The following is a 14,159-nucleotide window of genomic DNA, read 5'->3' on the forward strand; positions in this document are numbered from 1 at the left end:
TTTTTATCATAGTTATTTTAAAGTTTGTATCTATTAACTACAGATTTACCCAAACTGACTGTTTCCCATTGATTATGGGCCATATTTTCCTGCTTCTGTGTGTGTACCACAATTTGTTATTTTGTGCTGGGAATTGTACATAAAAATAGAGACTAGATAATATTTACCTGTAGAAACATATTTATCACTACCTCTGGCATGTTGCCAGTCTGTAGCTGAGCTGGATCACAGTTTGTTGCCTTCTTAGTTATTTTTATTTCACTACTGGCTTTAAACATTTGAGGGCAGTGTCAGGGATTTCTTTTCATCAAAGCTCTCTCTCTCTCTCTCTCTCTCTCTCTCTCTCTCTCTCTCTCTGCTATACAGCCCACCTATGAGATTTTTGGATTGCATGGGGGTTTTCTTCTCCAGCTGCTAGGATCCCATCTCCTCACTCACACCTTCTGCCACTTCTGTAGCTTGAGAGACAAGCTTCCATCTTAATTCCTGCTGCCAGCCTTTGACCAATGCCTTGCATTGTCAGAGGCCTCATGAACCTTGGAGGGATTTTTCTCAGTTCTCCTATTTCCAAGTTTCATCAGTCTGCTGCTTTATCATTGTAAAAGGACCTGGGTCTCTCAGGATTATTTTTCTCATTTCTCTTATTCTCCAAACCTAAAGCAAACTGTTTACTTTCCCTTGGGGAAAGTCCTTTTGGAGAGGGAAATAATTCTCTTCCTTCCTGACTTCTTCCCAGCTTTCAGTTGACTATCTCTTTGTTCTCAGGGAAAACCTCTTGTATAATGAGGGGTCTCTCTCAGCTTTTTTGCCATGTCCTCAGTTTTGGGCAGCATTCTGACTTGCTCTTAGTGAAGGCTGTTTTAGTTTGTAGGAGTTTCTTTTCTATTAAATATTTTTTTAAATGTAAAATAGTTATTATTGCATTTGATAGCACATAACAAGATCTATTCAAAGATCTTATTTACATCCTTTTCCATTCCCGCCTTGCACCTGTTAATAACTATTTTTATTTTCAAGGCAAATACTAGCTTTTGATTTCCATTTGAAAATATAAGTATTCCATTATCTATCTGTATCTAATAGTTTACTCATCTTGTCCATTACTAATGGATATTTGGATTGTTTCAGTCTTTTGTTATATACCCATAATGCTACACTGTGCATGTATGGAATTTATATACTGTTTTTCTGTAGCTTTAAGTTATATTTTTAAGTAGATTTTTCTTTTTTTTTTTTTACTGTTGATTTAAGACTTAAGATACAATTCGTACTCTAATCGAGATTAGGAAAAGGGAAATTATTTCTACACTACTTATGATGTTCCCAACTAAAAGAATGTACAGAGTTTTGATTTTACATATATGATTCTTTTGGGCACCTTTTCCCCATTACAATCCATGATGAGGCTCAAGAAGGAACTGCCAACAATGTTTTTGGAAAACTACCAAAATTGTATGTCTGTCTGTCGATCTTACAAGTAATAACCTTGAAAGGTTATTTGAAAATTGAAAGGTCAATTTCATATATTATTATTATGAGGTATGGATTGCATATTTTATTAGCTTCCAACTGTATCCCCAAATCTCAAGAAATACTAGTGGGAGAACTGAATATTTACAAAGTAAATGTTAACAGTATGTGTAGAGTCATTAAAATTTTGCAGATGCTATAATAGAATAAAAAGGGGAAAAAAGCCATTTGAAAGTAAATTTCTCAAGTAAACTCAGCACTTCACTTCATGACATCTATTGAATATCCATGTGGTATGTGGTCTTTCCTATAAAATGGGGCATATATAGGTTGAGCTTTCATTACAAAAGAGTATGTGGAATTTATATTTCAGCTCAGAATCTTGCACTTTTAGTTTGAGCAGAGTATACTACAGATTATTTCATATATATGTGTGTGTGTGTGTGTGTGTGTGTGTGTGTATAATCTCATATATATTACCTCGTATATATATTCTATATCTCATATATAGATAGATCTCTGTCACATATATATGAGAGAGAAAGATAATAGTTTGTGCCCTCTCTTCAGTCTTGCATCTTCAGTTGCTGCAGAAAATCTCCATCCAGAGAGCCTGTTGTTTCCTCGAGTTGACATTCTTACCTGATAAGCAGGATTTCTTGGACCTCTAGAATTGTTTTGTGTCTGTTTCTATATGCATGGGTGCTTTGTATACAATTTGAAATTTGAATCACTGTTTAAAGTTGCACAAAACATGAAGGTTTAGTAAATTCTTTTTAGAAACGGAGATACAAATAAATCAGCTATCTGTGTTTGAAAAGTCTAAACTAAAGTGCAGTTGTATGCTTCAGCTTGTCAATGGATATTTATGAGGTGAGCATAATGCTGTAACAGTTATAGCAGTGAAATATATCCTGTGCAGATAGCTAGTAAAGGAGTTCACTAACGTTAATGCCAGCAGAATTTTAATGCTCAAGAGATGGGAAACATGGCACTTGCTCTGGCTAACACTACTGTTCCTGGCTACAATGAAAATGAATGGGTGAAATCAGTTTTCAAAGATTGCAGCAGAGTTGGTGGTCTATATACGTAACCAACAGCAAATATATCAGTTTCTACTGTTATCTTGTTTTCATCTCTCATTTTGTTAAGTGCAAAGTAGTAACAGCACCAGGCAATTTTATTTTGAGCATCAATTTCCCATTTCTACTTAATGATGAGACCCAAGAGAAGGTATTGCCAACAAGGATTTCTGGAGAAATGTCAGTGAACTTCTTACTCCAATAGATACTTGTTAAATGCCTGAAAGTCCCTCAGTGAAGCTAAAGCTGACAGATTCCAATTGTGAATTTAGACTTTGTTATGACCAAAATTTTATTTGTGTTTTATCTTGGGTACATTTTGTTCCTTCTCAGGTGGAGAGAAAGTGGGTAATGGAGTAAAACTTCTGCACAGAGCTCTGCTCTAAGAGATGAGTTGATATGTTAATACATTTCAAGTTTATAAAGAATGAATTGTATTGTACTTATTTTTTTTTTAGAAGCCAAAACAAAGTAAAGTTTTGCAGTTTTTAGACTTAGGGTATTTACTTATAGGAGAACTTCTGGGATTTTATGAAGAATATTATAGTTTTAATATGCCTGCATGTATAAACTTCAAGTTCATATTAATTATGTAAGTTACCTCAGATTAAGTCATATTAATCATCATTTGACATCAGCTGTCTGCAGAGTACTTCATTAAGTCCTATCAGAATAAGAAAAAGCAACAAAGAAGGGAAGTAGACCTGAGATTATCTTTTTTGTATAAGGTAGAAGTTGAGATAATTTATTTGTTGGGGGGTTTTGAAGGTTTAGCTGAATATGGAGCCTTCATAAATAAGAAAGTTGAGATTTAAGAAAGAAGTATGTATTAGTTTACATTTACTTATAGCTGGTCTACTTCTAAAGAAAAAAACCTATCATAAAATTTCAGAATAAAAAATAAATAATTATGGGCTGAAGTCAAGATAGGGCTATATCAGAAAGTGAACACTAAGGGCAGCAAAACTTCTAGTACATCATATGCCTGAGCTTTTTGAAAGCCAGATCACAAAGAGAAGGGCTGAGTCATGGTTACCATTATATAATATAAAGGAAGTGCATAAACTTAACAGAAGTGACAAGCTTTTTTCTAGCTGGCACTTAATTTTAAGAATTGATCCTTTAATATCTGTGTCCTCAGTAGCAATTTTCCAAAATAAAAAATTCTTTGTATGACCAGAAGTCATCTGGGCTCTTCATATGACCAAAAGTTGAGGAAATGGTGCTGTAGATCTAGATCTAGGAAGGCACTTCTAAGTTCAGGTATGTAAAGAAACCAAGTTCAGGTATGTAAATAGTTTACTGGTGACCTGCCCTTAACATAGGCGGGAATATTTTGAATAATAGTTATCAAAATACATTTTTAATGCAAACATAAACAAAATCTTTTAGTGAATTACAGTTTTAAAGGTAGGTGAGATTGTGTTCTTTGAGCCAAATGAGCATTGAGAGGCTGCATTGTGCCTGCTCATTCCCATCCTGTGTACCTTACCAGCCACGGTAACCCCCCGAGGCACCTTGTAGAACCCAGGGGTCTTCAGGGACTTCATTGTATGGAGAACTCAACCTAGAGAACTAGATGGCTAGCATTTCACTTAGAACTTACCTCTTCAAGATAGTTTTGCCAACTGACCTGGAGAGAAATGATTCCAAAGTTACCATTATTAGTGCCTGAGGTATGAATCTGTTACATTGAATGGAGAAATATATGTCCTAGCTACTAGGGAAATGGTTAGATTGATGTGGTATGAAAATTGAAGAGCTCCCTATATTTTTATGTAAGTCAATCCCAGTTATGCATAGCACTTGAGATGGGCTGTGTGTACACGTGAGCACACACACATGCATTTTTAAAAGTTACGTTGCTGTTTGTGACCTGAACAAGTGCTTGAACAGGCATTTCATGGAAACTCTTAGAGCTGTGTATCATAAGAATGAAAATGCTAACTAGGTTGTAAGATATTTTGGTCATTGGTTTGTGTCATACCCATGTACTCTTGAGTAGAATTCCTTCGGATGGGCTCAACCAGGATGTTAAATGAATATAATCCAGAGACAAGTAAACAAATTCAACTATGGAAACATGGAATGCTGAAACACTTTGGCCCAGTGGTTGTTGGAGGTTACCCTAAGAATTAAGAGTAATTGGCAGATTCCTCTAGGAATAAGATCCCTGGTGGAGTACTGAATAAAAATTCCCTTCTAGCCAATAGTTTTCTTTTTTTCTTAATTACTCCATTTTTATCCTTTCCTCTTTAGGGCTGTTCTCTTCCAGTTTCTATTTTCTTCTAACCTTTCCCATGGCTATATTTTTCTCCTTGGTAATCCTTTTTCTCTTTCAAACTTACACTTCTGTCTTCCTATTTTTGAGGTCTAGTCATTATGTATTTATTTATTTATATGTTCATCATCCATCCATTTGTTTCTAAGTGAGTATTTATTATCAGTTTGCTCTGTTAGACACTGCGATGACATTGTAGAGGAGGTATGGATAATGGGTACCTATTTTTTATTTAGAGTTTACTAAGTGCAAGGTAGTATTCTAAGTGCTCTCTGCATATTAATTGATACAATCTTTATAGCAGTCCTAAGAACGGGTCCAATTTTTATTTCTTATTGTACTGATCAAGAAACTGAGGCACACAGGATATAAATGAGTTGCCCACAGTCACACAGTTAACAAGTGGCAAAGCTGCAATACATACCTTGGGCTGTGGAAACCTTAGACTTAATCACTGTTACCTTTCTTTTTAGATATTCAAGCAGACGATTACTACATAATGTGGTTTGGCTATAGTGGAGATGCTATGGGAATTTTGAGGGAAAGAGCCCCTTGACTGGGAGAACAGGGTAATGTTTAGCAGAGAAAGTAACTCTTGAACATAACTCCTCCAGGTTACCATCTGTTAGATGTTCTATAAAATAAAAATACACCCCCACATGATCAACTCTTGATAAAAAGTGAAAAATATCGAGTCCTTGATTAGGAGGGGGAAAGGTTATTTGTTTTTATTTTTATTTTTTTGTTAGTGTGTGTTAAAACACAGGATGATATGTTGATATAACAGTTTTTTTTAGACATTTGACAGCTGATGATCAGTACTTAATCCCAAACTTTGGAAAAGTGGAAATAAGGACCTCCGAGTTAAAATCAGTAGGGTCTTCTTCATTTGAGTTTCTATGTCTATAATTAAATGACACCAAATGAAATGAAAAATAATTAGGTCTGGCATAATTTAGGCATTGAAGTGATTTTAAGAATTCAGGTGAACTATGAATCTCATTTTTTTAAACTATCTAATTGCTTAAAGTATATGAATCAGAGTCACTAAGATTAATCTGATGTGTAGAACAAAAGTGATCAGAGAAGAGGCCCTCTATCCAGATCTAGTTACTTAGCGATGACACTCAAGTAAAAGTAGAGATTCATGATAACTTTTTTCAAAATTACTTTTTTGGTCCATTAAATACACAACAAAGAGGTGCAATTAATTCATATCCTTGTTGCCATAATAAAATTCTTCATGTATTTGTTGGATTCTCAAAAGACTTCAGAAGATAGTATTTTTGATGTTCATTCTATTCTAGTCAGATCTATTTCTTATTGTATATATAGTTACACTATTGTGGCTTAGAAGCATTGTTTTATTGCTTTGTTCAAATATTTATTAATCATGTCATTTTTCCTACCTGTTCCCCCTTGAAAAATTAGAAAGGGGATATGAAATAAAAATAACATTTTTAATGTTTCTATGACTTTTGGTGTCATACTTAGCTAATCTGGAGAAAAGCATCTTTTTACTTAATAGTCATTTTATTTTTTTTATAGATTAATTTTTATTGGTGTTCAATTTACCAACATACAGAATTAATAGTCATTTTAAAGATCTTGTTTGAGAGTTCAAGACAATACAAAAATATAGTCTGAGTGCATGACCTGAGACCATTGCATTACCATGGAATTTCAACCTCATTCTCATATCTTCTCTCTGCTTTTCTCAAACTCCCTTTTGCACAGATATTATTTGTAGATATCAGGTATGAAGTAAGTAATAAAATCGACAATTGTAATAATAATGTTGCCTCCAGAATTATTTAGAAGATACATAATTTGGTGAATGTGTCTGCCTTTAGCCAAAAGTTAATGGAAACTAGTTTGCTTTTTGGCTTTTCTCCTTCTTCATTAATTTCTGAAATATCTACTTTTATTGAGCAGACATTTTTGGAGGAAGATGGACCAAAATCCTGTTTTGATGTTCCAGTCTTTCTTCTCCAACAATATTTGTTGTTCTTTTTGAATATTATCCTGTATTTGATATTTGAAACAAACATATTATTCACATTTAGAGAGAAATAAAGAGAAGTTCTAAAATCTGAAGTTAGAGAGCACATATTATGACAAATAGGAAAGTCTCAATAAGATGATAATCCTTACCCTAAACTAGAAAGTGGTATGTGAGCTTTTGGCCTGTTGAGAAATCTGAATGTGATTTGTGTGGTATAGGGTATCAGCAGGGTCATACTAAGGAGAGGGAAAGAGGGGATCCTTTACCAATAATTGAAAACTTTGTTTTCAAATAATTCTTGGATTATTTACAATTACATATGAAACAATGTGTCTCCCTAGCTTTTCTTGAAGTGCTAAGGAATTAGAATGCCAAAGTCTCTTTGAAAATATGGAATGAAAATAAATAGTTACAATTTGGAGAAGACACGTAATGATGATGTGTAGTTGTGCACAGGGAAATAAATGGTCAACAACAGAGGACTATTTTTCTAAGTCTTTTACAAAAGCCTATTATAAAATGGAATCACAAAGAGATGGCATCTCTTCCCTTTCTCCCTGACTCCTTATCCTCAGCCTCTTAATACTTCTCAAGTACATTTCTCATGTATGCATTTTAGAAGCACCAGTTTTATATCAGTTTTAAAAGCACCAGATTGCATAAAGGAGTGCTTTCATTTAAATCCATTATAGAAGGAAACATAGGGTTTGGCTTTGATATTTTTATTGCTAAGATAGTAATGCTGTACTTTAAATAGCAGTAACATAGTTCTATTTTACATAGCTTTTTTTGCACTCTAATTTTACCATACCATTGTGTAGATGAACTTGGTATGGAAAAGATCTGAATGAACCACCATGCTTTGATCTGAGGAGGATAAATATGACTTCATGTTTTAGCTTAACATTGACCTGTTCATGAGTAATTGTTTATTATTGTGGTAGTAAAACTAGGTATTCTTATGCTTTTATAATTGCTTTAATATTTCAATATTGATTTTTTTTTCTTTTCTAGGGCCGGTGCATAAACTTCTCCCGAGTTCCATCTCAGTAAAAGGAAAGCAGGAAGACCAAGGAGGTATGAAGATACATCTTCACACTGCTGATTTCCAATCAAATGAAAAAAAAATAGTAATAAGTACATTTCAGAAGATTTTGGAAGAACAGCTTTATTCTTCTCAGTCAGGAAATGTTTTCTCTGCCTTCTGCTTTGCTTGCACCAAACATTTTTAAATACTTGTCTGCCATCTACACAAGAATTGATGAAACCCAGTGGTAACTCATGATTCATGACATTGAAAATAAAGACTAATGTTAATCTACATGCTATGTTTTATATAAGCAAGTTTGTTGGAATGTGGAGAGGAGGAAAAAGCAGCAGCATGAAGATGATATCAAAACGGGGACCATAGAACAACTGGCCGTGATGGATCTGTAATGGAGAGAGGAGTGTTTTACATGGAGACATGGCACTTGTGTTTTCACATCACAAGATTGTTAGCTACAGGCAGGGTATGAAATTTCCCACCAGGCCAAGCAGATACAGGTCCATTGCCTTATAACTATGTCAGATTACAAAATCCTCCCAAGTCCCTATCACAATGTGCCTTACAGGAAGCCTCTGACTGGGCAATCTTGTCATTCTAACACTGAAAAGTGCACACGCATGACAAAATGTAGACAGGACGCCTCAAGGTATTGGTAGCAAGCAAGATTTTGCCCTTTAGTGTTTGAAAACACCTTTCTTTCACTATGCACTTGGGAAAAGAAGAAAATTAATAGAGCATTATTCCATGGGAAGACGGCCTCTAACCAGGGATCTTAAGTGGAGTTTAAGGGACTTGTGCTTTGAAACTTATCCCTGGGATGGTAGATTTATCCCCACTCTCAATGTTTAGGGTGTAGTAGTGCATAAAGCATTAATATCTGTAAACATACCGGGAGTTAGTTTTGCTTTTAATTTAAAGGAAGCAGTAACCACAAAGCTTCTGCTCAGGGTTTTTCCTTCCTCCAAGTCTCCAAGGGCTCTTCAGCGTCACAAGCCAGCAACTCTCTTTGCATGAAAATTTCAAAGTTTAATTAATATAATTAAAGGCAACAGCAAGCAGCAGCCTGTGAAGATTTTGCTCATCTTTTTTATGTCTTTTGACATTGAATGACCTATTACTGTATGCGCATTACTTGGATTTTGAGGGGCACTCTTACCTTGGTGATGATTCAGTAGAGAAAGAAAAAGACCTCCTCTCATCAATTTATAAATTAAATTTTCAGGAGGGTCCCCACCTCAAAACATCGAAATGTATGTATTATAATTTTTTAGAAAACCCACCATTGTGTCACATCGACGATGCCAAATTATGTTAGCATGAGTGGAAACACTATGGGGGAGGGAGGAGGCAGCAGCTGAAGAAAAAAGCTCAAATGATCTAGTCACTTTCGATACTGTACTTCAGATGCGAAATGGATATTCGACTCGAAACCTGACAAAGCGCGCCTGCTTTGATGTGAACTGGGATAGACAATGACCAGTGGCTGGGTCAGTGGGATGTCTCTCTGCGAGCACAAAGGCTTATCAAATGACACTAAAAATAAGTTCAACAACCATCACATTGGAAGGGAGAAGGCGAACGTTTCATGTTTGGCGGGCATGTAAGTGCACAGGATGGAAAGAGCGATTTGGAACATCCCAGTGTAATTACCCCCATTGTGCTCTTAATGGAAATTTCAGAGGACGGGAGTGATTCTGTTGGTTGGTGTCCAGATTTGTGACACTGAGCCAAGAAGCCTTACTCACACACACAAATATATATATTTGTGTATATATATATATGCATATTGTCTAGCTTGAATCTTTTGCACAAGTTTATTTATGTCACTGGCTGGCTGGATCCAAAGTCATGTGTCTGCATACTCAGAAATAAAATTTTACCTGTGCCTCTGCTACCATTTTATTGTAAGCCCACATACGCTCAAGTTTGTTTGGCTAAATATATAATTGTCCTGATTAGTTTCAGGACGGAATGATACCCAGTTCTAAGATGTCGCTTAATGTTCACAAATGATACTATTGGCATTAAAAATCCATGTCTACAAGTGTGACTTGGAAGCCTGATATACGCCCAATGAGTTCTTCTCATAGACCTTTGTTCTAGCTTTGCATCTGGCACAGCACTTATTGTTGTCTTCTTAAATTTTGGTGCTTCTTTTCTGGTCTGTGCACACCCATAAATGATATTTAAGGGCACCAAAGATTCTACAGAAGCTAAGGCTGTTTCTTTGGTAGTCACTTGGAATTTGTCTACTATCATGGCATTTGTATGGCATTTGTATTTTGCTACATGAACAATGAAAGTAGACTTCTGTCTTTAGAGGACAAAATAGCTTTCTGTAGATTGTAACATAAATAGGTTTCCAGTTCTAATACCACTATGAAGAGTTCTCAGTGAAGAGGGAGAGGCAACGGTTTATATGTACACTAAAAAAGTACCATTCATAAAGTTCAAAGATAGACGGAATTTCATTGCACTTAAGGACATGAAACCAGATCTATGCTCTTTTCTCTCATTTTGCCATCTAGCATGTAGAAGAATTTTCTTTGAAAGGGAGCTGTTTACTCACCAAAGAACTAAATAAAAAACCTCTATAGCTCCTAAACAGGAAAATAGAAGGTTAGAATAAAAGCCATTTCTATAAGTTTAATAACATTTTTAATATTGTATAGATAGAAATAGTTCCTATTTAATTTTTTGGACCTAATGTCAGTCAAGATCTACTTTCTATGTATAAACAAGTAAGTCTTTATCCATAATCCATTTGTGTTGCATAAGGTTGCAACAACAATTAAGTGGGAAATGATTCCTAACTTATGTGTCTACTCCGCCTGGAAAGAAAGTTTTGAAGGCATCTATATATATTTCATAACAATGTCTGTTCTTTATGGATTTGATCCATAAATATTTATCTATCTGAAAACTTTGATACTTGGAATGTTTTCCTTAAAGCATTTGGTGCTCCAAGAAAAAACATTTGGTGCTAAGAGTTGCAGCACTGATGCCTTTCCCCAAGTTAATTCTATTTTAAAAATTTATATTTCCTTCCCAATGAGATGCAGAGTAAAAATTGAGACCCTCCATTAAGTAGGGAGCAGCATCTGTCACCTATAGATAATTCTTATTTTGGCAGAAATACAGAAGGCTTAAGCCTTCTATATTTCAAATTGTTTGAGAAATGATTTGATTATATTCTCCCTCAGAACTTTATTTGAACCATTTTAAATCATAAATTATTTAATATTTGTTTTTCTAATAAATCCTTACTGGATATAAGATCTGGGTGTCTCTGAAGTTAATAACTTTATTATCTAAATATCACTGACCATTGTTTACTGCTCAGAAGCAATTTATTAATTTATTTCTAAAAACACTGTCTATATTATGGCCAAAAAGTATCTAAAACATGTTTTGATTCATCAGTTTCTATACATCCTCTTTGAATTTAAGAGAAGAAAATATAATTAGGTCACATTTATAAGTACTGTAAAGCACTGTAACCCTCTTCTATGCAAAGCCTGTCTGTCACTTTTACTAGGTTTGGACAGCATTACTTTAGGAAGTTTATTAGTGTTGTATTACTAAAAAAAATTTGGGTATGTAATTCAGGAGAAAAATATATACATTCTTTAAATATGAAAGGAAATATATAATCTAGAATCAGAATAAGTGGTGTATCTGTAATATATTTAAGAAAAGAAGGACAGATGAGGCTAGACAATGTCTATTCGCTGATAATGAAGTTGAGTACAGCCATGTATTCTAGTTTTGGGGTTAGATTAATATTTTTCTTGGAGAATTTCTATGGCATATTTCTAAGAACACTTCAATTTTGGTATATTCCTACACTTTCTAGGGTATAATTCAGTCAAATTAAGCAAAGGAAAATAATCGTGAGAACTCATAATGCAGCAAACCCTGGGCTGTTTTTTTGTAAAATATATTTTTGTGCTGTTCTGCCAAAAGAAAACGATGGTAAAAAAAAAAACTACACAGTAGAACATGCAAGTTTATATTAAAATGTGCTTATTAAGATTACTTTACAAGACCTATATTAAGGTAATGTATGTGTTTGAGAGAGAGTCAGTATGACATGCTACACATCATCTTCGCTTAGGAAACAGGTGATGAATGGCTTAGCCCATAGAGCTCGCCACAACTAACTTGCTGAAATTGAACTGATGAGCTTCTCAACCATAGACTAGAGATGGACAGGAGATGTCTCAAGGTCCTTCCAGCATGGACAGCATTTCTGTGAATATAGTCATATTGGAGGTTTTAGTATTTATGTATTTCATATTTTTAATGACTGGCCTCATTTGGAGAGCACAGCAATATTAACTCCGTAAACTGCCATTTAGTTACCAAAAAGACATTGAACCGTAGTACATAATTTTATAATTGTCCATAATAGAGTAATTTCTCAGTTAATTTATTACAATTAGAATTTGTCAAAGAGGCAACTGATAATAAAATTTATATTTGATGAAATCTTTGAAACGAGTAAAAAATATTGGGAAGTATATCTGTGTATTTTACTCTGACTTTACAGTCATACCAAGTTCTCAAAGGCATATTTAAATATGTATAGACATTGTTACAATATATTTATGCTACCGATTTTAATGATGTACTTTTTACACTGCAGAAAGTTACATTATTAAGCTTTTCTTTCCTTAGTCAAAATTGGAAAACAATCTTAATTGACAATAACTGTGCTATGTTCCCCATAGGAAGTATTAAATGGAAAACATTTTACTCACTAATTTGAATAATACTTAGGATATGCAGTATATTAGAATTGCTAAACTTTGACAAAATTACCACTGTTTTGTTGTAGGAGAAAACTATGGAAGTAAGAATTTTAAAAGGATACTTAACGTTGTCTCCTTAATTGCTATAAAGTTATGTTTTAGGTGAATTGTATTTGCAAGATTGTAAATGTCAGTGGTTAATCCAAAATAAATTGTAAACGTTATTAATATGTACACTTTAGTAGATCTCAATTTGGTTAGGAACATTAGTTAATCTTGTAGAATATATATATTATCCAAAAGATAATGCCCAAAAGGCAAGGTGATTGAACAATTTAGATGCAAAACAAAGGAATGGAGAGCTTCCAAAGTCTTAGATAATAGAAAAAGGAAATTGTTACATCATGTGCTAAATTAGAAGCGAATGTAAATCTCTAGCCATGCTTTTGTTTTGTTTTTGTTTTTGTTTTCTAGCCATGCTTTTGTACTCCACCATCTGATTTGTGGAAGTAACTGGGGAACGAAAAACTCATAAAATAAGACTTATTATAAGTTCTACCAGATGACACCTGTAAACAGAATTTTTACCTGTTGAAATTCTGATGTGAACGAGATGATTATCATTATCACACTCAAGTATTCTTTTGAGATCTTTTTTTAACATCCTATAATCCTAAAAGTCTCTGATAATTAGAGTAATGACAGACCTTCATCTTCTTTAAATACTTTGTTTGTGTGAGCCTGTCACCTGGAAAGAAAGATTATATTTTAAACAATATGTTCAAGTGTAAAAAATCTTCAACAAATTCTTAATGTTTAAAAAAAAATGGGCAAAAGTTCCAGGACTTTTTAAATTAACATCTTGGGATTCTTCATAAGGAGCTGAATATTTCAGATAGGTTGAAAAGATTTTAAATATGTTTCTTAAAGAGGATATCAAAGACTATATTACTCAATATTTGGTGTGTTTTATCTCATTTTAAAGGATATTGGCATGATTAAATATGGCACAACACTAGAAACAGAAGAAAATCACAGTGGCATTAATGTTTGTTCAGTATCTCTCTATTCCTGCCACCATCCAGAAAGCACTGAAATGATTTATTTATATCAATGATTTAAAGACATTTAATTCAAATGATAAAGACCAGTTCACAAGTGGTTTCAAAATTATTAAATCTATTGAGCTGATAGGGTAAAAATAGTATAATCACCAAGTTATTTTTTCTAATCTTGGTGATTAGTATGATCACCAAGTTATTTTTTCTAATTTTTCTAATTAAGTACATTTGTATAAAATGGAAGGGATTACTGTGCTTTAGAAAAGATTTCCCTCAACTTTCCAAAAATCAGTCCACTAGTCTCAACCCAAGGTCATTATGCATGTGTTTATAATTTCCAACTTTGAAAAAATGTTCTTAGTATCAATTACACTGAGAAGAGAGGGTTTGTATTACTTTTCTATTGCTTCTATCACAAATTACCACAAACTCAGTTTCTTAAAACAACACAAACGTCT

At 33.9% G+C, this 14,159-nt stretch overlaps 1 protein-coding gene across 1 annotated transcript in view; it reads left to right on the plus strand.

The window, feature by feature from the left end:
* Positions 1–12,874, plus strand: part of ANTXR2 (ANTXR cell adhesion molecule 2) — a 156,736-nt gene extending 143,862 nt beyond the window's left edge. The window contains exon 17 of the mRNA XM_055313078.1: positions 7,853–12,874. Within this exon, the coding sequence (XP_055169053.1) occupies positions 7,853–7,891 (39 nt within the window). The 3' untranslated portion in view covers positions 7,892–12,874. The remainder of the gene's footprint in view (positions 1–7,852) is intronic.
* Positions 12,875–14,159: the final 1,285 nt, after the last annotated feature.

Source organism: Nyctereutes procyonoides, unplaced genomic scaffold, assembly GCF_905146905.1.
Source record: "Nyctereutes procyonoides isolate TBG_1078 unplaced genomic scaffold, NYPRO_anot_genome, whole genome shotgun sequence".
Classification (NCBI taxonomy): Eukaryota; Metazoa; Chordata; class Mammalia; order Carnivora; family Canidae; genus Nyctereutes; species Nyctereutes procyonoides.